The following is a 27,221-nucleotide window of genomic DNA, read 5'->3' on the forward strand; positions in this document are numbered from 1 at the left end:
GTTAGTGCTTGCGTATGTAAGCGTGATCAAAGAAAACAACAAGAGTGGGAATTATCCCTGTGCAGAATGGCACGAATGCTTACCTTTGTCTCGATGCCCGCAAGAAAAATTTCTTTCTTCCATTTCCGGTTTTTCTTCCACGGCCAAGACGCTCGGTATTCGCTGGTGGGCAAAGTCCGACGAGTAATATTTCGTCCCTCATCGTAAAGCTTTGGAGCCCTCCTATACAAAGCAAGAAGTTTTGTCCCTAATCGCTGTGTTGTTCGATCCTGCCGGGTGGCTCATTCCGTTCATCATCCGCTCCAAAGTGTTCATGCAGGAGATTTGGTTGCAGGACTTATAAGACCAGCTATAAGGTTCCCACCGAAATGAGTCATAGGTGGCAATCATTCTTAGATGAGTGTTCCGACCTTATCCAGATCAGCGATCCGAGAGGTGACCATAGAACATCACAAATTCTGTGACGCGTTTAAGAAAGCATATGGAGCGGGTATCTACATCTTAATGGGGTAAAATATCTTGACCCCTCTTCTGACAGCCAAATCACGAGTGGCTCCGCTGAAACCCGTATCCTTCCACGGCTAGAACTCTGTGGTGTCGTGCTGTTAACCGAAATGGTAATGGCAATTCTTCCGCATATGCCAACCGCCAGTTCAGATATCCTGGTTACGAAAGCCTGCCATCACCTACACGGGCATTGACTACGCCGGCCCTTTTGAAATTAAAAATTACACAAGGAGAGCAAAGGGATTTGTTTGTGTGAAAGCGATCCTTTTGTAAGGAGTGGGGCAGCAACTTTACCTTACAGGGACTTTCTACAAGCCATCAAAAAATCTGTGAGGGTTTATCCCAAACGGGGCTCCATATATGGGGGGTCTGTGATAAGCAGGAGTGAAAAGATTCAAAACCCCTTTTTAATAAATTTACGTCCGCCCACATGTACATGTTTAAGGAGCTGATGACGCTAGTCGCTCAGATTGGGGCTTGCCTAAATTACAGCCCCCACTCAGTATCTTAAGGAACTCCACAAACGCAATAAATGGCAATTTCCGACCACAAATGTCCAAGGGGACGATGGTAGTCGTCAATGAGGAGAATCTTTCATCGCACAAATGGCGGCTCGACAGAAATTGTTGAGAACCGCACGTCTCGCTGTACAAAACAACACAAAATTTTCTGAAATGGCTCCTCGTCCTCGTGCCATAAGTACTGCCCAAACTGCCTCGCCCATCGGCACTCAGGAGGAGACTTCCGCAGCAAAGAGGGATGCAAGAAGTGTGGAGGGAATAACCACACCCTACTCCACATGCATGAGGAACTCCGTTCAGATCCGACAGTGGCATCGATGCCACCTCCGACACGCAAAGCGGGTCAGCACGCTGCACCTCGTCCGATGTCCCTCTCCCGGTCTCCGTCCCGAGCCACAGTCGCCAACGATCGCTCGGCCGCAGAAGAAAAGTGTCCATATCCTGCCGACAGCCATTGTTGTGCTGGACACGGGCTCGAGGACCTTCTAGGCCGCCGCATGATCGACCCATGCAGCGTCTGCCCACCACTCGGCTGGGAGACGTCGAGGTTAGCTTATTATCCGCACCCTTTATTTTACTCGTTACTAGTAGCGTAAAAGGATATAATAGATTCGTATGTAGCAGGCAGAAGAAGCGTTCCGTTTCTTGTTTGTCTTCCCAATTTCATTCGGCATATCAAATAAACTTTGGTCACGCCCCTCCTTACACATACAAAACGCCCAAGCCGGGCACGCTCACAATTTTGAACGATTTCAAAAAATTATTTCCCATTTTGTTTTTTAATATCTATCGATAATATCCCAGAAAATTATGAACTTACGCGTTCACATTTCCATTAGCTGAGTACCGGGTATATGATTTAATTGTGGTATTTTTTATGCGCTTCTATACCATTTATCCTCCAAGGATCAGGGAAACGTTCCTAGTACGGCGAGCTTATGCTGTCAAAGTGGAGTCTTAACATCAAATGCCCATCCCAAATGCCCAAGGACATGACCAGTATTATAAAATGTACTATTGAGAATCTGCCTTATGAATTAAATACATATGGCTGCAATACAAAATATCATTTTATTTGGTTTTTAGAGTAACATTTGCAATATTATAGCCAGGGATGCCAAGCAGGATCCATACGACAAAGATTATCAATGTTAGTTGCCGATTGAACGAGCACGGAAATCTTCTTATTTTCAATGCTATCAAAATAAGATATTTTATTAAAACGCGTCATTATGATATCCACCGCTGAATTCACAATGTTTACTGAGTGCTCCATACAATTTCCATCGGAATAACGGTCTTCAGAGCCTTCGATTAGTTTACATTCTCTGAATCCTTTTTTTTGCAGGGCTATTATTTCATCTCTTAAAATGGTTTGTAATATTGAGCTTAATTTGTAATTTGGTTGAATAAAACACCGAGCCGTTGCCACAATTGCTGCAGATAAAGGTCCAGTTATTCCAAAATGTGTTATGAATTCACCAACATTCGGAGTCAGGCGAAATGGTACAGGTCGGTGTTGATTAAGCTGGCACTTATCATCATTTACATCAAACTTAAAATAAGATATGTTCATAAGTCCTGAGTCTTGATGAAGGTACATCATATCCGCATTCAGTCGAGTAAGATTCAAAGCGTGTTCGCATAAAAATGCCAAAGCCAACTGCAGGGTAAGCTAAAAAATGAATAGAACATGTTAATAGACGTTATTGAATTAAAAAATTAACATTTAAAAAATGTATATTCTGCACAAAGACGCGGTTAGTTAAAAAATTAAGTCATCAGGTAACACAAAGGTGGGTCACCGCAATATGCGATATTTCGGATGAAGCGCGAACGTCGTGAAGCTAAAACAGCTAAATGTAATAAATATGGATCATAGCGGTCATTGGGGTGTCTGGATATTTCGTTATATACAAGTGGAGATTCTATTTAAGTTTTTAACATTTGCTCATAAATATTTCATATTAATAGTTTGTATATGTTATGTATGCGGAAAATGATTGAACATTTGAAAATGTCCTTAGCGCAGTTTTGCCACAGTTAAAAGTATCAGAACGATTCTAATGGTTTTTTTCTGTGTAGCCTAATTTCAAGCGTTCCAACGCATTAAAATAACTACACTTTTATCACATAGCCAAAAAATTCATTTTTGCCTGCTCAGGCTTTATAACCATGAGGCATTTGTTTTAAAAGCAGACAACATTAGTATCCATATTTTGTCAGTTCGATGCAAAAACACAAAATCAAAACTGAGGCATTTGTTTTAAAAGCAGAAAACATTAATATCCATATTTAGTCAATTCGATGCAAAAACACAAAATCAAAACTTGCATCGGGATGTCAAATGTACCGCTAGAAAGCACTCTGCACGCTTAGAACTTTATATTTTGTGTGAGAGTGCGAGAGAGCGGGAGCACAGTGCAGTTTAAGCGCGCTCGGAAATGGGAAAGGCTTTGAAAGATCAATAACATCGATGTTTCTGCACTTCCATTTTGAAGCTAAGACATTTTTTTTATCTGTATCGATAAAGGGTATCTGATAGTTTTACTATAGTTGTCTGTCTTTGGAAAACTGAGATTTTTCATAGAAACGGACGCCAAAATTTTCGGACAATAAAGTTTTTTGCTATAAATGGTTTGTCAAAGCTGTTTAATTAAATTTAAAGCGAAATTACTTATTGATAATAATAATACCCTTTGCACGGGTAGGAGTAAAAGGTTGTGCCTTACGCAAATGCAAACGATGAACATTTCTTATAGCGATACGACCAATTTTAGAAACGGATCTATTTACCCTTTTAATATGGGCGTCAATCCAGGAAAAAAAGCAAATTCCATCGTGTATATTATAACTGAGTATGCCTAAACAATCTTACCTTCACATTACATAGCATAAATAAATACTTTATATATTGTATATTGATCGATTTGCTAGTCAATGGTTGTGCTACAGAAATCGCACTCCAGCTAGGCATGACCAGCTAGCCTCTTAACTACTCCAGCTATTCTATTTAACAACATACCCTACCCATAGTAGAGGATAACTCAAATTTTTTCCCTTGCCAAACTCAAAGTAGCTTAACAATTCTTGGAGCAGAGAAAGGAAATATATAACACTTTCTTTACCTTGTTATTATACAAAGTAAATCGTTACCAACGTCCGAATTTCTAAGGTAACACGACTCCTAGGTAAGTCAATTTGGTTTAAAGTAACTAGCCTATAAAGCTAAAAGAAGTTGGGAAATGTGCCCACAAATTAGTTTCTTTTGCCCACGTCCAGTTTTTAGGCCATCTTTTAAAAATAAATATTTTCCATTAAAAAATGGTTTTTATCGTTTGATCAGGATTAATAATAGCATCTGAAAAGTGCCGTTTAATTAGTCCCGTAAGCTGGTTGCACTTTTTGTGCCATTGCTCTAAAAAATCTTCGCAATATCAATGCTGATGACATTCGAATTTCACCTCGACGTGTTTGAGAATTCCGGACTTAGGACACAAATATAAAGAGAATTAAAAATGTAGTCTAACAACCTTGAAATATTACATTTTCAAAAATGTTGGTCTTAATAATAATAATAATAAAAATTGCAAATTGCTTACCATTTTTCGGAAATGCCAAAAGTCAGTAGCCGCCAAGAATGTTTTCAAAGCCCAATGCTTTAGTAATGTTTTTGGGACCATAGTCCATTGAATTTCAGAGAATATTTCTCTCAATAGGGTATGTGTAGTTGGAGTGCCTCTTGCCTGTACTTCAGAAAGACGGTCATAATACTTAACTATTGGCATGTCGTAGTCAACCTGCATACTTTGACAGCATTTTTTAAATATTTTTAACAATGAAATACTGTTTGGGTTATCTTCTGCCAATCTCATTTGGGGCGATATCGGGACAACCCTTGGTACCGTTATGTTAAGAAATCTTCGACTTGTCTCTTTTTGTTTTTCTAAATAGTAATTCAACATGCGTTTTAACTGCAAAACTCTTTCCTCTCGGCGAGCATCTCCCAAACCTGAATCAAGAACTACAAGGTACGGATAGATTTTCCCGTTAGTACCTCTTATATATAACCTACGCGCTGCTGTGTTATTTTTTTGTACAATTTCCACACGCGGCATGAATCTTGCGATTCTTACATAATAATGAGATGATAAGGGAATTAACAATTCTCCAGGAAGTTCAACCTCAGCTGTCTTCTGACTAAAGTTTGATAAAAACCTACACTTGTCTTCTATCAAAAAGGACGTGGGTAATTTTTTAACTTTAGTCTCCAGGACTTTTATCCATGTTTTTAATTTTGATATCAAGTTGTGCAATTTCATGGCACCAGGTTTTGAAAAATCGAAGTCATTAGTGAATTGCTCCTTCATTTTTTGAAATACTGGATCTTGAAAAGTAACTTGGGCGCGTCGAGCAAGAGACTCCGAGGCTGCTGAATTAGAAATTGAGGAGGTTACTGATCCCGGAACATTTTCTATTCCAATGCCAAACGTAGAACCCAGCTTTTTGACAAAATGCAACGTGTGAGGTGTTATGGTAGAATGTTGAACAGTATCCCTTTTTTCAAAGGCTATGGCATAGCATTTAATTAGGCCTTGGCGTAGTTGTCGAAGAACTTCCTCTGTCCAGCTTTCTCTAAACCAAACCATTTGGTCTACAATTCCTTCCAATGAACTTAATATTGTTGGATGTACTTCTCTCTGTAATTGCATCACCTTAGAGCAGCGCCACATGGGCGGAGTTGCTTTAATGGGATTTATTGATGGAATGTTTCCGTGACTTGCTCCCCTTCCAAAGCTTAAAGTAGTTCCATCGATGTTCTAAAAATAATAAAATAATGAAATATTTAGTTATCTAACAACTTAATCTTAAAAAATGTAGAAAAATGAATATTTTGGAAATTTTCTAAGCATATTAAAACGCGTTCAGTAGAGGTCACTACTAATTTATTTACTCAAACCGGTCTCTAACTTTAAAAGTTTCCTACTTGAAAACGTTCGGGTAGGGTATCTGATAGTTGAGAAATTCGACCATAGTTAAACACGTAACTTGTAGAGCAAAAGGGTATACTAGATTCGTTGAAATGGTATGGAAAATATTTATTTATTTTTATAATGTAGGTACATGTTTAAAGTTTTTATTTAGATTTCTTTTTCCATAAACCGATTTCTTTTATGTTGGCAATTTCTTCTTGGATGTTTGTTTTCAAATCTTGTAGGGTTCTTGGACGATTCATATAAACACGGGATTTCAAAAAAACCCATATAAAATCACAAGGGGATAGATCGTGAGAGCGTGCTGGCCATTCCAAATCAGCCCTAATTGAGATAAGGCGCTCATCCGAGAATTGAAGTCATGTTCTGAAAGTTCCTGCACTATCGCCATCTTTTACGGATGAAATAGAAGATCATCATGAAGAATTCTTCTCACAGAACGCGATTGGAGAGTCCAAGGGCAGATGGGTGTTTGCGCGCAGAACGCCGTGGATATCGCAATGATAACGATTTCACAGCTTCAATGTTCTGAGGTGATCTTATGGATCGAGGGACTCCAGTTCTTCGTTTTGTCGCACTTGCAGTTTGCCTGAATGAAGTGACCCATGTAACAATTGACTTGCGGTCTGGGACGGGAGCCAACGGGGCTAAATTAAAGCGATTCCGAAATGCACGCTGTGTTTTGATAACCGAACAGCCGAACAAAAGTAGGCCTCAACGGCAAAGGCAGGCACCTCACTATTTCAACGCATGATGGCGACTGAACTGTGTCGAGACAAAACTTTGCAGTAGCCCCCTCTTGAGCAGGACCACTAGCGCTCCGCTTGTCATCAAATAACCGCATTTTAAAAAAGGAAGTTATGCTGCCACACCCTTTATATTATTGATCAAGATCAATAGACGAGTCGATCGTGCCAAGTCTGTCTGTCCGTATTAACGTCGAGATCTCCGGAACTATAAAAACTAAAAGGTTGAGATTCAGAATACAGATTCCAGAGACAAAAGCGCAAATGACGTCCTTCGTGCTTCTAGCACGTCATAATCATTATACTTCACGTCTATATGAATCCGGAATATTATCGATAATAAGGAAAATTCGGAGCATTTCAATAATTATTTTGCTTATTGCCATTATTAAAAAGTATTTATCCACACCGATATAAAAGATATACGGCAGATGAGTCTCAAATCTTTTGCCTTTGACATCGTTCTGAATACCTTATCTTAATCATATATGGTATGGTTCCACTTTAGTTTAATAAAAACGGACAGAAGACTGTCAAGACTGTCCTAATGAGAAAATGAAATTGAGAGCGTCTTTTTCTACCTACTTTTCCTCTACGACTAACGGTTACAAAAAATAGGAATTCTCGAATGCTCTTTATTTTGCCTCTCTCATCTAATTTATTTAATTATTCAATTTATTTTCAAAGTTAAAATGAAAACAAATTTAGCTATGCGATGTTCTGACATTTTTAAGATTAAAATAAAAGTATATGTCTTTCAAAGTACATAAACAATTATTGAACATAAAAAAATGTACAAATACGAAATAATATACTTACCGAGCATGAACTTTTTACAGCCTGTTCAGCAGTTTTATGTTTTTCGCGTTGTTCGATTTTTAAAGTCAAATATAAAGTCCGAATCGGGAAATATACCGCTTGAGGATAAAGGCGTCCAATCTAAATTAATTACAAAATAGAAGAGATTATTTGTATATATTTTAGAAATACATGCAGGTTAGTACACATACACATATGTACATATGTGCATATACACATATATAAACGTTTTCTTCTTCCTCCTTCCTTTCACTACATGTCTACTGTCTATCGATGTGATCATAAATAATATAAATAATGCTACGGAGTATTGATTATTTGCCTATTCTCTGCGCCAAAATTGATACTATAGAAGGTGGTTTAACTTCGATGCCAAAATATCGCAAAAATTTCGCATACATAATCGCTCGCGGACGTCATCAACGCCAAGGGGAAAACTATTTAATGGAATTGCACGAAAATTATTTACTCTAACGCAATGATGGTGTTGTAAAAGCCGCGAAAATGTTAACATAAACAGTATAGCTATTAAGGGAACGAAACTATACTGAGTCCTAATTCTAAAATGGGACATATGTACATAAATGAGACATAAACACGGCATTTGTTTTACTTACTTGGCTTAAGAGATTTAATATAACATCCCCTTCGAACTGTTCTAAGCAACAGAGCAACTGAGGAATCCATGGTAGCCAATAAGAGGGTGGAATGCCTGCCACATGCTTTTCTAAAGTGCTTATGAGGATTTTAGTATTATTATCATAAGACAGAAACCACAAAACTTTTGCAATATATTTTCGGGTTTTGCTTTCAATTTGATTTCTGCTTGCTTGTAAATAACAAATTAAAGCATCGACGGCTAATGTGATTTTCCTTTCTTTTAAAAATATTTGTTCCATATAGTCACCCCACATTGCCCAGGCTTTGGTAAGACCATCATGAAGCTGAGCAGCAACACTAAATGATTTTCCAGCCTCTTCTGATCTTCCAATTTGTGCTAATAATAGCCCCTTTAGAGCGTAAAATTCAGCATTCATTTCACCAGTGAAGTATTTTAAATTCGTGGACTCAATTACTTCCAAGGCTTCATTAATTTCATTTTTTCCAGATGTTGAGGGCATTTGCAGGTAGCATTTTACTTGCTGCCGAATTTTCTGCAAATTTAAGAAATTATTATAGATTAGATTATTATAGAATTATTATATTATAATTATTATTATTACATTATTATTATACGTAAAATTCGGTGAAGAAAAATAATGTTGGCATATTCATAGGAAACTTAAATACATTATAACAGGTTGACGACAGTCCTAAACATGAACCAAACAAACGTATGACAGCAGAATGCCACATACATATGTACGTGCTAAGGTAGAAAGTATAGATGTTATACAGACTTTTCACTTTAAGATAATACAAAAATATTAATTAATAAACACTTCCACATGATAAATACTTTTATTCTTCTACCGAAAAACAAATAAAAAGAGAGAATACTATAGTCGAGTTCCCCGACTAACAGATACTCGTTACTCAGCTAGTGTGAATGCGAACGCAAAATTGTATAATTTTTCTGGGATATCGATAGGTATTGGGGCATAAAAAAAGAAAAAAATTAAAAATTGTTCAAAAAATCGAAAGAAATTTAAGTGACTAAAAAAATTCTGAAAATATATCCAACAATTTTTCAAAAATGTGTATGTTTTAGGAAGTTTGTGGGCAACATGGGTCAACAAACTTGCGCCGCGTCTTTAAAATCTGTATGCTGAATCTCAACCTCAAGCTTTTATAGTGCCTGAGATCTCGACGTTAACATGGACAGACGGACATGGCTAGATCGACTTGGCTATTGATCCTGATCATATGGTCAAAAACGCTTCCTTCTGCTTGTTACATACTTTTCAACGAATCTAGTATACCCTTTTACTCTACGAGTAACGGGTATAATAAATAAAATTTCTCGGTCTTTAATAGAAAAATCAGAACAAAATGCTGTCGCTTCCACACTCTATTTGCAGATCTGATTTTGGGGATCTGATGAACCAAATATTTTTAACTTAATTACCTGAAAACAATCCACGATAGGAACAGACGGAATTGTATATATCCTGGACAACGTCTCCTGACAAACACCAGTCAAATTGTGTTTCCGAGCTATTTTTCCAAAAGAAATTATAGCTTGTGCTGATGCGTGAACTCCTAGCATTGTACTTCCTTGATCCGATTGTTGTTCTAGGTGTTGTGTTATTATTTGGTAGTGATGTTGTCTCCATGTAAATATGTCACTCCAATGCGATAAGTCATCAGAAATAATAGGTAAACGATTACGCCAAGTTTTCACGATAGCTTTCATATCGTGAAGTGAATTGTTGCGCGATTGAGCAAGTCCCTGATGGATTTGACTTGCTTCATGAAGCTCCATAATTTGTTGTGATGCTTGAAGATATGGCAAATGAATATGTGAAACTATGTTCGGCAATCGACGCCATTCACGAATGCATAAGCTGGATGCAATTTCAACATATCGTTCGATATTGCCTGTTTGCCTTTCTTCTTGGTGGAGAATACTCAAATACCCTTTGTAAAGGTTGATTTTAAAGCCGTAGTGTTTTAAATAGCATTGTTCTGTTTTAGCCAGTGCGATTTTCATCAAATTCCAATCAGGTACGCGCCACGAACTTTCCAGAATCAAAAACATATTTTTGTCCTTATTAGTTTGGGCATAGTCCAGTAAAATGTCCCATTGGTTCAATTCTTTAGCACATCGCATCCAGTGATTTTCCCACAATAATAATTCACTATTAACATATGTATTAACTACACCATTACTTAGATCTTGTTTAAATTTGGTCATTGCTAGATCATAGGCACCTTGGGCTTCTTCGAAAAATCCCATTTGCTCATACGAAACAGCTATATTTGTTTCCGGGTAGTGTGCAAATTTAAGCCATAGGCCAGCCCAAAGATCTTCCTCATGCATCGAAGAATACATTTTTGAAAGTGAATCAAATATATTATTTGATTGTTGTACATCCAAGTCAGAGAATTGATTTTCACCGCCATCAATATCCTTGGATTGCATTGATTGATTAACGGCCATATCTTCTAAAACAAGTATAGCTCTATGCCATAGGTTATGAGATTTGCCTAGGTATGCTAATAAATTAGGTGGAATATATATGGGTGGCGCACATTTAGTTAAACTCTCTACAAAAGTATTTAATGTACTTGGATGGCAGTCTTTTTGATTAACGTTAGTTCCAGACGATAAAAAGGGAATCAGTTCTTTTGTGATATTACACCTTTGATCTTCAGTGAATATACTCCAAATACGTGGAAACATAGATAACCATACGCTTTGAGCTAACTGTGTATCAATATGACATAGCTGAGATGTGGCGACAAGCATCTGGTCGGTCCTAATATTTCGGTTTGCTTCTAAAAATTCAGCTTGCTTGTAAACTAGTTCAACAAGAGTAACACGTCGATTTGGTAGTATTTGTTGACAATCTTCTTTGCGATCAGCATTTAAATCGATATCATACACGTCGTCTTTATCATCAACAGTTTGTATAATGTCAAAAGATTCGGAATGAGAGGATAAGAAGGATACAAAGGAATTTTCCTGTGTTTCTGATGAATTCACTGGAATGACTGAAGTAATGCTGGGTATTTTAAATTGTTCATTTGAACATTGAATTTGCATCATTGTATTGGCTGTTAAAATAAGCAATTCAATGCATTGTTTTATCCAATAATGGGAACCAATTGTGTCCCAAGCTTGGGAACAAATTATATATAACAATCGATCGTGAAGTCTACGCCGCATTGATGAGTCTAAAATCTCAAAAAATTTCGAGCGTACGTTTGGATTTTGAAAACGTAATCCGTTTAAAAAAGCTCCCTCTAGTTTGTTTGTTAACTCAGTTTGTTTAAGAATTTCATCTCTATATATAAAATTTATGATTTCCAAGAATTGTATATTAAGCTCTATTTCATCAGTAAATTTCTTTTCAACGTTTTGCATTAACTTTACCAGCAAGGCCGACTTTTCGCGAATAGAAGGAACTTGTGTCATAACATTTGGCTCTTTCGTTTTAATCCATTCATCCAGCATTTTAATTATACATTTTATAATTTTTACCTCCGTGCTCTTTTCTATAAGACTAACCAAAATGGTGCCTATGAAAAGTTTTCTGATTTCCACACTCATTACAAAGATCCTATTCTTGATTAATTCCAAAGAGAGAACTAAGAGTTCTAAAGGTAAAGCATTTGAATCAGGAGATTGGCTAATAACAGTGTTACCACCAATGGTGTTAATATGATCCCTTGTAAGATGATTCAGAACCCTTATAAACTGGACTAAAATTCGATCAATATAACTTGCATTATTAGTAGTGCACGCTTTCAAAATCATTAAGGTACCAAAAAGCGAAGAAGCATTCGGTTGTGGACTCTTTTCGTAACTTGTTAGGTTTTCAGCGATCATTTTACTAACAGCGGTATATAACAAATCAAGATCTTCATGCTTGTGTTGGGTGTCAGGTGGAAAAATTGCCATTATTCGCGTCAAAAACATATGCATTAACCGCACAATTCGTGTATTTTGATGAATTATACACAAGGACAGGCCTCGTTGAACCGGTCGTATAATTGACACCAACTGATCTGGACTTAGTATAGTAGTTAAAAATGTTAAAAAATCTATTCCAGTACATATGTTGTTTAAGTTGTGATGAGGGGTTTCCACTGTAGCAAGAACTTTATCAAGCCAATTAAGCTTAATATCAAATGGTTGAGGCCAGATCTCGGGACGCATCGCCATTTTTAATAGCATAACGCACCTGAAAATAAAGTTATTGGTTTTAATATCATAATTGAAAAAAAATTGGTTCCATAAATTAAATCACAAATGAAATCACAAGCAAGAGAGAATGCTATAGTCGAGTTGCCCAAACTACCAGACCCCAGTTATTCAGATTGTGCAGATGCGATAGCGAAATTTAATCATTTTTCTGTTTGTTTGTTTGTCCCATCAAACATATTGTTTGTTCGATTGCCCGACCAAGGAGATGACATGGTTTCAGATTAGATTAGCTTTATTGTCAGCCCACTTCGCTAAATGACTCCTCAATACTTCGTCGTCTGCTGTGCGGTTAGTCCTTTGTCATTCCTCTAATGCTGTTCCGCGTCGTCCTTGAACCACCTTTGACGACCAAAGGCTTCACTGTCCTTTCTAACCTCATATTTTGCTGTGTCCTTGTCGTGTGGATCGCCGTCTGGCTCGGCTGCGTCACCTGCAGTATGCGTCCTCCTAACGCGGTTACGAGTTACTGGTTATTCGAGTCCGTTTCTCTAACGGCTGACTACGTGTTCTCACTCCCGTACTCCTTATTCACTGTCTGCGCGTTCATACATGCGTTTTCTAGCTCACTGCCGTTCTCACTTGCGAGTTCCAACTGACTGCCACTTTCACTTGCGTGTTCTAACTGACTGCCGTTCTCACTTGCTGATCTCTTGCTGACCGAGGCGGCCCTTTATGGGCCGCGAGAATCCCGTTAATTCCCCTTTTGCGCCCGTTCGGCCCACTCGGGTACAAGGTCCAACGAATGTACCGTTAGTTCATGGTGCGGACGTTACTCCTCTTCGTCATCGTCCACAGTCAGCAGCGTTACCGTTCGACCTCTGGGCCCTTGGCCGCCTTGAGTCCAAGATCAAGCGTGGTAACGTTAGTTCACGGTCTTCCCGCTTTGCAAGGCTCCAAGTTCCACTATTTCCCGTTTGACCTGGCTGCCCTTAACCTCCATTCCGGCCTTCTTCGCTGTTGCTATGCAGCTCTCTCCTGCACCTTTGTGGGGAGTTTTAAGAATCATCCTTAAATATAGTTGGCAATACTGTATTACCACTCCCTTTATTAATGGGTCGAGACTCGCTGAAGATAATGGTTGAAATCCAACGATTCCTCCCTTGTTACCAATTAAATTAACACAACAAGTAAGTTAAGTATAAATATTCACAAATCCTTTAATTTAAGTCAGAATCATAACTCGGTTTAATGGAGAAATTTTAGATACTGTCAGCGATGCGCAAAGATTTTTGGTTGGCATTGGGCCATCATTAAAAGATTCATTTGATATAAGGAACATTCCGTTTTCCTGTTCTCCAAGACGTTTTTCTAACTTTGAGAGGGCTAAAGAAATCATTGCTGATTTGCTTAAGAAAAACGAAATACGTTAGCGCCCCACCTCATGACTACCGAGGTTTAAACAAGCGTATCGTCAAAGATAATTTCCCTTTGCTCCTTATTATTAATGATTGTCTGGAGTATTGAATTGTTGCTTTTCTGTAATTGATTTTAAAAGCGGATTTCATGAAATAGAAGTCCAGGAAAATCCGTGCAGTACATAGCATTCGTTACCCCTCAAGGTCAATATTAGTATTTGAGGATTTTGGATTGAAATCGAAGAATGGCCCTGCTGTAATCCAACTATTTATTTCAGAAACGTTTTCAGATTTTAGAAAGATAACCAAGTAATGAATAGGGATCGTATATTGCGACTAAGACAGGAAATGATCGCTTAAAGATTTGGATCGTATTAGCGAATATAATTTGAAGATAAACAATAATAAGAAGAAATTCCTGGGGTACAGTAATAATAAACAAGAGAGAATGCTATAGTCGAGTTCCCCGGGTGTTACTCAGCTAGTGCAAATGGGAAGGCGAATTTTATTTTTTTTCCTTTTTTTTTTTGATATTAAGGAATAATATGAGAAAAAATTTAAAAATTGTGGTCGTGTTCGGTTCGGCGGCTTTAGGCCATTAGAGTGGGAGTGGCAAAGTTTTTTGCAAACCGATTTTATGAAAAAGATCGAAAAGTTTTTCAAAAATATGGGCGTGGCAGTTTTGAGCTGTTTTAGAGCACTAGAGTGTGCGTGGAAATTTTTTTTTTTGCAAATCGATAGAAATTTACAAGACTAATAAATATGTGAAAAAAATATCAACACGTTTTTCAAAAGTGTGGGCGTGACAGTTTTTTGCGGTTTGTGGGCGTTAGAGTGGTAATATGCGCTGCGTGTCTGTCTATAGAATAAGTTTAAGCTCAACGAATTCAATTAAGCAGTATATTCTTATGCCAGTAAAAGGATTAAACCTCTGAGTGGATGATCGATATTACACAGGCGAACGCATGAGAAACAAGAGATGTCAAAGCCAACGCGAAATTTCATCATTTTTCTGGGAGATCGATAGATATTGGGGAATAAAATAAGAAAAAAATTAAAAAATTGTGGGCGGGACCGATTAGGCGGATTTAGGATGTTAGAGTGGGCTTGGCAACATGAGTCAATAAATTTGCGCTGCGTCTATTTCTCTAGAACCTGTATGCTCTGAATCTCGACCTTTTAGCTTTAAATGTTTCTGAGATCTCATGGCCAGATCGAATCGGCTATAGATCCTGATCAAGAATATATATTGTTTATATGGTCGGAAACGCTTCCTTCTGCCTGTTACATACTTTTCAACGAACTATACCTAACTAGTACACTCATTTTCACTACGAGTAACAGGTACACAAATATAGTTCATTTGAGGGAGAAACTAGAGAGGAAATGTGTTTCCTGATATCTCGGCCCTCGTGACAAGGCAGCGCTTAATCGCGCTATCGAGGAACTAAAGGATAAGCTACAGCAGGACTCCTTCCAAATATTCCTTGAGGAGTTGGAACCTTGAGAGCAACAGCACAACCTGTGGAATGTCACGATACCTGTGAAAAAGATGTCACCCATCCGAAAAGCGGACGATTCCAGATGTCGATCTGAGCCCAAAAGAGAAGAAGCTTTTGCTGATATTCTGCACATTATCCCTATTCGTAGGCAGTCCACGTGCTTCTGGTCCGCCAATAAAGCCGCTCGCACCAGAGGAGATCGATTCCCCAAAAAAGCAACTCACCAGGTCCGGATCGCGTCGATGGATCAGCACGGAAAATGTAACCCCACTCTCCTCCACTCTTAACCGCAGAACAGTGTTTGTACTGTACGAGGCCGTACTGATCCCTGCCCATCAGTTTGTTTTCAACCATTGAACAACTGAGCAATGCCACCGGCTTGTTGAGCGCATTGTAAAGGCGTTCGAAAAGAAGGAGTACTGCTGTGCCGTTTTGATGGATGTCAAACAGCCGTTTGACAGAATCTGGCACCATGGACTCCATATCAAAATCAAGTCCCACCTTCCCAGTTCCCCCTTCGCCCTTCTCACCATCTCACGGAACTTCCCAGTAGCCACATATTCCGATGACAACGCCTTTCTAGCCTCCGCCAAAGATCCTAGAAAGCATCAGCAATAGTCCAAAGACAACTAGATGGTCTCGATCCTCTCTTCGTACGGAGAGATCCAAACTTAGGGAAAATCTCAAATTTCTCGTTTACAAAGCAATTTTGACCTATAGGTCAGCTGTGGGGCACGGCAAACGTATCAAATCGTATTATAATTCAGCGGCTCCAAAATAAATTCTTGAGAATAAATTCAAAAGTCCATTCTTATAACCAAAGAAAGAACTTGGAATTCCATGGGTAAAACGGGAGATCTCCCGTCTCAGCGAAAGGTAAACAAGAAAACTGAACAACCACCCCAACAACCTGGCCATCAACCTCCTAGACAATAGTCAATTCCTAAGACGTCTGAAGAGGAAACACCCGCTTGACTCCACCAATAATTGACAACTAAGTGAATTCTGATGAAAATACAGTACTTCTTATTCTTATTATTATCTATTATCTATTATCTATTATTTATTTATTCTTCTTATTTCAATGTCACCCCCAAGTAGAGGTGGGCGCGGGCCGGGCTTTTTTTCGTAGCCCGCGGGCCTTTGCCACAAAAATCGGGTTCGGGCCTCACATTCGTTGTTCGTGCAGGCTTCGTTCGGGCCCGGGCCTACGAAAAAAAAACCGCAGGTTTGAAAGTCCGAAATCAGGCCCGAATGCCCAAAAACAGAACCTAAAGTTGAACTGGTTTGTCAGAATCTAACTTGTTAAATCGAATTTGTCACAATCGATAGTTTTCAGTGTTTCTCATATTTATCGCATTTTGCCTATCACTTTTGCTACCAAATCGCACTGTCTGTGTCTAAGACGTTAAAGCAAGAAATACGTAGGCGTTGGAACTCGGTGTTTATTATGTTAGACAGCATTAAATCAGTGAAAGAAGAAATTAAAGTAATTTTATTAGAAAGAGATAAGCTCAATCGACAGCTTACTGCATTTTTTAAAGCCGTTTAAAGATTGTTCGGAGGTACTTAGTGCCGATACGCAACCTATCATGCACATATTTTGTTTGTGGTCGGGAGAAATTATTAAAGATGTGCACCACTGAAATGCTCGATTCTGAAATCATAATTCAGCTGCAAAATAATACGTTAAATTCTTTACATAAAAGATGTGCACCATCAACGGCACATTATGTTGGCCTCTTCTTAAATCCTTCGTACACGTTTAAAAAGTTATAATTTAGAAAAAATTTTATTTTTATAAATAAAAACTTGTCATAAATTATGTTTAAAGCACTATAACTGTAATAAATAATAAGTTTATTTAGTTGATTCCACTAACTTTGTGTACAAAATATTAGAAATATAAATATCAGAAAACCGACATACTTTAAATTAAAAAAATTTCATTGTTTTATTTTTAATTTGTTCGTGCTTGGCTTGGGCAGAGCCTTGCCAAAAAAAAATCGTGCGGGCCTCGGGCTTTTTTTTTGGGACTAGCTTTCGTGCTCGGGCCACGCCGGGCCTTAATTGTCAGACCGACGCTAAGTAAAACAGTCAATCTGTTGTGCTTGTAGATCGTTTGTAATATAAGGTAGGAAGAATTCAATTTGTTCCTTAGTGTTGATATTTCAAGACAATGATTCAGTAGTAATCGTACTTAACGTCAAAAAAATAAATAATAAGCATCGATAACAATAATTTTATAAAGGATTTTTTTATTGCTGTGCGCGGCATTTTTAGTATAAATATAAGAAATGGGTACAACATCAAAACATACCTTCGAGACAAACTTTCTCCTGGCGAAAGTATTGGGGCTTGCGGGTCATTAACCTGACATGCTAAACGTATCAAGAAATTTAAAACCGTATCACAATAGGATTTATCTATTGATCGCAGTATGTCATCAGGCTTGGTATGTGATCCCACTCCTATATAAAAAAGAAAAAAATATAATATTTATTATCAGTTCTTATAAAGTTATATTGTTTGTTCGTTTCATTACTTTATATAGAGCTATATTATGTACATATAATAAACACTTGATAAATAGTAAATAGATTATGAAATGAATAAGATAGAGGACAAATCAAGTAGCTAAATAATGTATAACTCTTGTTACACTATTTGCTGGGTGAGTTAATATATTTTGATTTCTACATCTTTCAAATAAATATGGATACAGTTTGATTATTATACCCGTTAATCATAGAGTAAAATGGGTATGGTATTCTATATTCGTTGAATGTATGTAACAGGTAGAAGGAAGCTATTCCGATCATATAAGGTATAAATATTCTTGATCAGGATAAATAGCTGAATCGATCTGGTCATGTCCGTCCGTTCGTCTGTCTGTCTCGAACTCAGGAACTATAAAAGCTAGAAGGTTGAGATTTAGCATACAGACATAGACGCAGCGAATGTTTGTTGATCTATGTTGCCACGCCACCGCTCAAAACTGTCACGCGCACATTTCTGAAAAATTTGTCGATATTTTTCATTATGTTGTTTGTCTTGTAAATTTCTACCGATTTGCTAAAAAAAAAAACTGTTTGCCACGCCCACTCTAACGACCTAAAACCCCCCAAAACTACCAAGCTCACATTTTTAAAAATTTGGTCGATAGTTTTTCATAATTTTATTAGACATGTACATTTCTATCGATTTGCCAGAAAACTTTTTGTCACGCCCACTTTAACGCACTAAAGCTGCCCACCCTTTTGAACAATTTTTTTTTTTCTATCGATATTCCAGAAACCTGATGAAATTTCGCGTTTGATTTCCCACTAGCTGAATATCAGGTATCTAAAAGTCGGGGAACTCGACTTAGCATTCTTGTGGGGTGGCATTTTTGGTCGTTTGGTGGGCGTTAGAGAAATCGTGGCAACATTAGGACTTGCGCTGCGTCTTCCTCTTGAATCCGCATGTCTTTTTTCAAATCTTGCTTTATTAGCGCGTTCATACGGACGGACGGACAGAGGTCATGGCCATATTGGCTCGGCTATTGATCATGATCAAGAATATACTTTATATGGTCGAAAACGCTTCATCCTACCTCTTGTCAACACATCTAGGCTTTTCTTTTACTCTACAAGAAATGGGTATAAATAGATTGTGATAATTTTTTTTACTTTCCTTGGACTGTTGTTTCTCTTATAATATCGAATGACTTTTTTCGAGTTTCTACTAAATCGATCCCTGATCGTTTTACTGAGCTTTCCTGTATTAACTCCTCTTCGGTTCCATCTGTTTTAGTTTCACGATCATCCTTAATACGATGAAGTTCCCATTTTATAATAACTTCTGCTAAGTCCACAGCAAGTTTTTTATGTTCAATAGATGCAGTAGGAGGAAACCCAAGGCGCTGCATATAGTTAATCAAGTGTTGCACTAGTTGATGTCGAACCGGAAAATACACCTGCAATAATAATCAACTAATTACACGGTTGTTTTAAAACAAACATTTTTTCTTACTTTATAATGACGAATAATGAGCTGCAAAATATGAAATAACTGCTGCATAGCGTGACCTTCTTCAACTATAATTTTTTTTGTCCAGTGTGTTAGCATAGTATTTCCATCCTCCATTCGCAACGGCATAGCTGGCGTTAGAACATCAAGTGCCTGTTTAACAATAGATCTGGCCTCTAATGCGTGTCCTTTCAACAAGGAATGAAATACTTGTAAAACTATTTTCTTGTGAATGGCCAATCTTGCGATTATATGCGAAAGTAATAAGTGACCGTGGTATCGTGCAGTAGGATCCACTGAACTTTTACTCAGCAAACAGGGCCAGGCAAAGGTCATGAGTCGTCTAAGCTTATTGCCTTGGCGCTTATTATTAGCATCTCCGTCATGTATGTGCTGAGATGCACGTTCTACCAATAAGCATGCTAGTTGTAATAGAGCAATTCTTACTGCATCATCATACTGTTTATCTGGGTCAAACACTTTATTAATAAAAACGGACACAATATTTTTTTCATCTTCTTGATACGGGGTCGGAGGAGCCCCAATTAGTTTATTTCCTTCACCTTTATCGAAACTTACAGCAAAACAGGGTATTATGACTGCTGTTATTATTTTTGCCTTTAGCTCTTCTGAAAGAAAGCTGTTATTAAAGTTTTCAACAAAGTAAAAGAATGCGTTTCGTTTCCAGTTAACCGTAAAACTTTGTGCTACTGTGTGTTGCAAGAAGTCCCGCAGGAAATAGACATCCGGTATAAATCGGAAGCATAAAGCACGTAATAATTGAAACAGCAGTTCAATGTCATTTGTATTGTTAGAAAAATAATGCAAAAGTATTTTTCCAATCAAATGCCATAAGTCACACAGAACGTCTTCAGAGCTTAATGTACTTAAATAATTCTGCCAACAATTTTTAAGGGCGTCAACAATATCTTGTCGTGTTGGTATCCATTGATCGTCTGATTCCATTAATGTAAAAATTATTAAAACGGCTTGGTGCTGAATTTCATATTTGAGTGCTTCTGGAAATTCTGTGTGTGTATTTAAATAATGTATTAAATTATTATACCGACTACTTTTAATAACTGCTCGAAATGATACTCCCGTTTCGTGTTTCAACAAGTATATAAAAAGACGATTCCATTGCGGATCTATCATAAGAGATTCCGTTAAAAATAAATCCACAGTTTCTGTTGGAAATCGTTGAAGAAACTTAATTAGGGCTTCTCGATATGGACTCGATGCCTCAATCATTAAGTTTTTTTCCGTTTTTAAAACAAGTTGGCACAGCTTTTCAATGTATTTTACTGATGCTGATATATAGAAAAACATTTCGATTAGTATGACAATTTTCTGTTCATATTCTCCACCTTTCGATGATGCAAAAAAATTAACGTTTGGACTTGTGGATTTGTATTCACTAACAAATATTTCCATAATTTTAGAGCAATGTTGCAAAATTTGCTCACTTAACTTCTCATTGAACATTTGAGGAAAGATCTGAGTAAAGTAAGATAAGCGTTTTATTGCTGGTATCGATAAATTTCTGTGGTCGCCCAATTTTAATAGCAGTGGGCGCATTGCAGATTGTACCTGAAAAAAAAATATACAAAATTTAATTATTCATTTATGACGAGTGTAAAGAAAAATGCCTTAAAGCACAAAAAACTAGAGAAAACAAGGGAGAATGATAAAGTCGAGTTTCCGGCAATCAGGTACCCAATATATAGCTAGTGTGAATGTGATTATTACTTTTAATTTTATTATTTTTCTGGGATATCAAAAAATATTGGGGAATAAAATGAGAAAAAATTTTAAAATTGTTCAAAAGTGTGGGCGTGACCGGTTTGGCGTCTTTAGGGCTTTTTGTCAAATCGATAGAAATTTACAAGACAAATACAAATGTGAATCAAGATGAACACACATATTTCAAAAGAGTGGGCGTGGCAGTTTTGTGCGGGAGTTTGCGTATGTTGAATCTCAACCTTCTAACTTTTATTACTTTTAAACGGACTGACAGACGGACACGGCTATATCTACTCGATTGATCATATCGATCGAAAATTGATCATATATACTATGAGGAATTGGATAATTACAATAATTAATTACGTACAAATGCAGAGATCCGTTTGGAGAAATAGAATTTGGATGAAAAGCAAGACGGCAGGATGAAAGAGAGCGCCAGCGTGCCTATTTTAAGGAAGCAACGATTCAAAGCTAAACCTCCAACCAGACAAAGTGTAAAACGGTTTGGCCACAGTGCCACCAACAAGGCCTGTCAGTTCAGATGTTCAGACTGTAGAGCAATTATTGCTCGTCAGAAATACGAACTCGAACTCTATGAACCAATCTAAGCTTAGCTCAGCAATAGTTTTTATAACTATTATGTTTGATTTTTAAGAATTAAGGAAACTAGACTATTTGGTAACATTTAATTCAATCTGTCGGTTTTATCGGTTGCCATAAATTTGAATATGTTTTCAATAATGATAAAATTTTAAACGGTTATGTGTTTATTTTGAAATTGACAATATTTGCGTTCAAATATCATACAAAAGCATACCTTTTCTTTTTCCAGAGTAACTCCAGTTATAAAATGCTTCATGCAATGAAACGCAGTTGTCTGAAGTTCTGATTTATCACTTTCCATTACTTTAAAAATTATATTTATTATTTTTTCTTTGTATCCGATATCACTTATATAGTGGCATGCTGCTAAAGCTCGCAACGCACTAGTCCTAAGTGGTATAAGATTCGGAACGTTTTTGTAACAGTCCAACTTTGCTAAAGTGGCATCTTCGGCTTCACTTAGTGTAAGTAACTCGTGAAAAAATAATTTGTGGTAGGTATTCGTCAAATCTGAAAATTATTAAATAAAATCGCTGGTTAAAAAGTTGTCTTTGATGGTCTTCTAACAAGAAAACTCAGAATTAAGTTAATTGTTTGTAAAGTGCAAATAAATACAAGAGAGAATGATAATGTCGAGTTTTCCGACTATCAGATACCCGTTACTCAGTGTGGCAGCTTTTATAGTTCCTGAGATCTAGACCTTCATAGGGACAGATGGGCATGGCTAGATCGACTTGGCTATTGATCTTGATCAAGAATATATATGCAGTACTTTATGTAGTCGGAAATGCTTCCTTCTGCCTTTTACTATACGAGTAACGGGTATAAATGTTATAAACGAAATCCTTTTTAAGAAATTTATTTAGCTTACCAATTGTAAAAAGTCTTGGCTCCAAAGTTGTGCAGAATGTATTGCCATCCATAAGTCCGATTTGCGCATTTGCGGGTTGATGTCTCAATAAATGCTTCTTTGGCGGTATAATGTCAGCGAGAACGTCTTTATGAGGATCCATAACTTCAGAAACGGTTTTGGATTGTATTGTACCAATATGTTTAAGTAGTACCATAGATTCTTCTCTAACAATGGTATTAGGGCTTGTGATGTGCCGCACTAATTCGTGAATAACTTCATAAGTGGCTTTGGCTTGTAAGTCCTTTAGATCTATATTCTTATAACATTCATTTATTGGCGTTAAACAAATTTCCAACATGCTTTTCATATAACTTTTTGTTATTTCAATAGCCCCATTAGAAACGTCTCCCTCTAGGTCCATTAATACAAACATGAAAGCTTTTAAAAAATTAAAGAGATTTTGAAAAAGGGCTCGCAAAGACATATGTTTGCATAAAAATTGAATTGCTTGGCAACCGCCTACTTTTGAGTACCATGGCCGATCATAGCATAAGGATACCATTTTTTCTGCTAGATACTGTATTATGGGCAATTTACACGCTCTGTCTTTATTACCCATAATATTTGTTGCAGTGTCAAGTATAATACCCATACAAGCTATTCCGGGTTTGCATAACTCCTTTTCTTCATGACCCATGCAAGAGGCTAAAGCATCTATTAATATCATGGGGTCAATTCCATGAGTGGCTTGGTAGCCTTTTTGTGGAAAAGGTCCGGCCTGCTGTGCAATAGCTACCATAGTATAATGCCTCACAACAGCGGCCATTACTGGGCACACTGAATCACGCAAGTCCTTTGTTGCTGATGCAACCAACATACCTATGAGGGCTGTCTGATGAGTTTCTCGTACAGTTTCGTTCCCGGCTTTATGTTGAAACGTAGACCAATTCATAATTTTATTTTCAACAAAATCTACATGTGTAAAAAGTTTCAGCAGCATATGTTTTTCATCATCCAAACTAATAAAAGCAGCTAAGAAGCACCTGATTACTTCCCAGCTTTGCCTCCTATAAAACTGGTCAGTAGAATTTGATCCCAATGCTCTAAAGGCGGACTTAATCGCTTCATCAACAGGAAAATCTATTGGTGTTTCGTATTCCTGAAAATAAGTTACAATGGAAATGGTGGGCTTGTCGTTTATAATATACGACAAAGCTTGTGGCTCCACCATCATTTTTCGATTGCCGCCACCAAATTTTCCTAGAACGCGAAAGGCAACCAAAGCGGCGTTATCCTGATTTCTTAAAGTTTTCCACAATGCTTGCATTAAAGCAGCTCTTACTGGTTGTATATGATCATATAAAAAGTCTGGCTGCAAATTGTCAACGCAAAGCTCTAAGGTTCGCAGGCCCTAAAAAAAAAGTTGTGGAAATTAAATAGTTTTCGTTAAAATTAAAAGATATTAGTTTGATTTTTGATATTTTTCTATATACATAGAAAACAGAAAATAAAATAAAACAAGAGAGAATGCTATAGTCGAGTTCTCCAACCATCAGATATCCGTAATATCAGCTAGTTGAAATTCAAACGCGACCGTTTGGCCGTAGCAGTTCTTATAAGATCAACACTCTTAAAGCAATCATTATTAACTTTTCTAATACATTCTATTAAATAACGTATAAATCTCTCTAATATTTATTTATATTTATATATTTCTCCGTTTCTGTACTCTTTTCGATAACGCATCTATCTTCTCCCGAATCGAGCAGTACAATACACGACAGCGCCCCTCGGTCGTTCGGGTAGGAAGTGTAGGCAAGACATTTGACTTGCGCGCAAAAAAAAATATAAAAATAATATACGGATAAATCTCATGACCGACGCTGCCCGCCTAACTAGGGTAAGCCAGGTCGTTCGAGTTTTCAAATCCAGGATGAGCTCGGTGGTTAACGAGGTAGCAAGCATAATAATCGGTTATGGTACCGGCTGGCTGCTCGTACCCGTCACAGTTCAAGGGGGTTGATGGATGATAGTTTCCATACAGCTATTCGCTTGCCGAAGCTAAGGCAGGTCTTTCGAGATTGTCCAGACTCTATAGACTCGGAGAACGGAAATTATATTTTCGGCCGACGCTATTCGTTTATACTAGGCCCAGACGCAGGTCGCTCGAGAGGCTCGTTAACGTTAATGAACGAGGTTCGTACATGTTAATACCAAGCTGGAGTATATTGCAGAGTTTCACACTCCATTTCCGGTAAGTAAATGAGAAAGTCCCTGGGGATGACAGGACGATACCACAAACTGCTGCTCCACTGCATGAGAGTATGAAAAGGGTCGAATTAAGAAGCATAAGCTTGATCAAGCAGGTGTAAGAGCATACGAGGCTGTAGAACTGCAAAGAGAAGGAGAAGAATTCCCGATGTCATACCTGACGGAGATGGAATGTTATGCTGCAGCTGTGACGAAGCTTTGGAACCTGAACAGTACTGGGCAATGTTCGCATGGTAAGACACGTATGCAGTCATGCAGACCGTGTCCTTTGCTCAGGGGATAAAAAGAAGAGATTGCGCAATCTCTCTTTTTATCTAGTACTCTCACATTAGTTGAAAAGTATGAAGACCATAAAAAGAATTCTTGCGACGCAGCGCAAGTTTGTTTACTCATTTTGCACGCCCACAAACCGCCCAAAACTTTTGGCAAATTGTACGTTTTTTCTTTTATATCAGTTTTGTAAATTTCTATCGATTTGTAGAGAAAAATTGTCTTACGACCACATATGTGGTCGTAGTATTAATAGTATAAAATTTCGCTTTCATATTTTCATTAGCTAAACAACGGTCGAAAAAACCCGACTATAGCGGTATCTCTTGTTTTTACATAGTTTTAAAACTGCCGGCTTTAAAAATGTAAAATGAATTATAATTAAAAACAAACACATGAGAGTTTATCAAAATATAATGCAAAAAATAATTGTAAATTTAAAGACATGTAAATACCTGACTTATTAATGTTGGAGATCCGTTTAACGCAGAAACTAATGGGTCCATCAACATTGGTAAATAGGGCAGTAAAGATGACAAGCGGACCGGAACTGTAAGGCAAAGTTCCACGAAAAGATCTCGCATGTGCTGCTTATGAAATCCACTCTGTAGGCGATTTAATCCTTCTAATAAGTTTGGTAAAAGTGGCAGAAACTCTTGGTATAATAGGTCATGGCTTCCTCCTCCAATCGATCTAAACAATGCCCTCAGAAGTAAAAAATAGTTATACGGCTCCTCCGATATCAAAGCCAATTCCATGGATCTATTGACTATTTTATGAAGATGTGGACGCAACATCTGTTCATTTTCGACTGGAAAAAGACTTACGCTGCCGAATACCAACTTGAATAATCGTAGATACAAGTTGGAGCGTTCCAAGTTTGATCCCATTTCTTCCATTTTGTTCAAAAGATATTCCACTAGAACAGTGGCAAACAGAGGTGAAGTAGTAGGATTTGCTAAAAAGGAGTTCGCTATCACTTGTAAGGACTGATTTTTGTAGATCCTTTCCACCAAAAAATTAATCGTAGTAGAAAATATTTCTTGAAAGTTTTGGGAGTGCATCATTAAAAACTGTTAAATAAATAAAAACAAGCAATGAGTAAATATATTTATAATATTACTATACTTCGGTTACCGAAGGAAAAGAGCCCTTGCTAAGAGCTTATATATATAATTAAATGCTTGCTCGTCAAGGTTTTGGAGCTTTCAGTAACAAATACAAACTATACATCAACGCAAACGATAATTTTAAAGACATAAATCGTTAAATAAAACTCCAACCAGGGAGAACGCTAAAGTCGAGTTCCCCGACTATCAGATACCCACTCAGCTAGTGGAAGTGGCATATAGATAGTAATGCGCAGAACACTTTCGAACTGTGTCCAAATACCTGGAGGAAACTAAAAAGAATATCTACACATATCAAAAACGCCACAACCACACTTTAAGATCGTGCTCGAACCAGATAGCAAAGCCTTAAAAAAGCGAAGGATATGCAATTTTCAAGCTGCCGTCCATCTTGCATCGATGGATCACCGTGGAAGAGCCACAAACGCAACGGTCCTGTACAATGCACTGCCAGGATTATAGATGCACCAAGACATACTTCGTCATACTGCGTAGCCTGCGGAGACTTTCACAATTCCTTAAACTGCCCCGCTAATAAAGCAGACCCCCAAAAGAAAAAATGTGGAAACTGCAGAGGTATCCATACGGCAAACTACATGGTCTATAAGGAGCTGAAGAGTCGCATGCGACGAGCGAGATATTGGGGTATAAAATGAGAAAATTTTAAATCGATTTACAAGTGTAAAAAAAATGTCAAAAAATATCACCTTATTTTTCGGAAGTGTGGGCGTGACAGTTTTGTGCGCTTTGTGGGCGTCGCAACATGGGTCAACAAATTTGCTCTGTCTCTAGAATCTGTATGCTGAATCCTTCTAGCTTTTAAACCTGGAGGAAACTAAAAAGAATATCTACACATATCAAAAACGCCACAACCACACTTTAAGATCGTGCTCGAACCAGATAGCAAAGCCTTAAAAAAGCGAAGGATATGCAATTTTCAAGCTGCCGTCCATCTTGCATCGATGGATCACCGTGGAAGAGCCACAAACGCAACGGTCCTGTACAATGCACTGCCAGGAT

At 37.6% G+C, this 27,221-nt stretch overlaps 1 protein-coding gene across 2 annotated transcripts in view, besides 24 other annotated features; it reads right to left on the bottom strand.

Moving 5' to 3' along the window:
- The first annotated feature begins 138 nt into the window (after positions 1–138).
- Positions 139–1,541: a mobile genetic element.
- A 250-nt stretch (positions 1,542–1,791) lies between these two features.
- Positions 1,792–1,887: a mobile genetic element.
- A 158-nt stretch (positions 1,888–2,045) lies between these two features.
- Nipped-A overlaps positions 2,046–27,221 on the bottom strand; it is a 73,058-nt gene continuing 47,882 nt past the window's right edge. Inside the window, 11 exon segments of one of the 2 annotated variants that reach the window (NM_001103722.3) lie at positions 2,046–2,703; positions 4,631–5,848; positions 7,588–7,707; positions 8,205–8,741; positions 9,656–12,437; positions 17,638–17,788; positions 18,993–19,275; positions 19,332–20,918; positions 21,892–22,187; positions 22,549–23,941; positions 25,527–26,144. In NM_001103722.3, coding sequence (NP_001097192.2) covers positions 2,131–2,703; positions 4,631–5,848; positions 7,588–7,707; positions 8,205–8,741; positions 9,656–12,437; positions 17,638–17,788; positions 18,993–19,275; positions 19,332–20,918; positions 21,892–22,187; positions 22,549–23,941; positions 25,527–26,144 — 9,558 coding nt within the window. In that variant the 3' untranslated portion in view covers positions 2,046–2,130. 2 annotated transcript variants of the gene reach the window in all.
- Positions 3,130–3,464: a mobile genetic element.
- Positions 4,277–4,315: a mobile genetic element.
- Positions 6,033–6,064: a mobile genetic element.
- Positions 6,119–6,897: a mobile genetic element.
- Positions 6,899–7,034: a mobile genetic element.
- Positions 9,073–9,537: a mobile genetic element.
- Positions 12,520–12,611: a mobile genetic element.
- Positions 13,127–13,467: a mobile genetic element.
- Positions 14,256–14,676: a mobile genetic element.
- Positions 14,806–15,162: a mobile genetic element.
- Positions 15,230–15,439: a mobile genetic element.
- Positions 15,468–16,320: a mobile genetic element.
- Positions 18,051–18,693: a mobile genetic element.
- Positions 18,813–18,931: a mobile genetic element.
- Positions 21,005–21,300: a mobile genetic element.
- Positions 22,293–22,504: a mobile genetic element.
- Positions 24,050–24,111: a mobile genetic element.
- Positions 24,156–24,374: a mobile genetic element.
- Positions 26,356–26,409: a mobile genetic element.
- Positions 26,497–26,817: a mobile genetic element.
- Positions 26,863–27,023: a mobile genetic element.
- Positions 27,060–27,221: part of a mobile genetic element that runs on past the window's edge.

This window comes from Drosophila melanogaster, chromosome 2R (genome assembly GCF_000001215.4).
Source record: "Drosophila melanogaster chromosome 2R".
Taxonomy (NCBI): Eukaryota; Metazoa; Arthropoda; class Insecta; order Diptera; family Drosophilidae; genus Drosophila; species Drosophila melanogaster.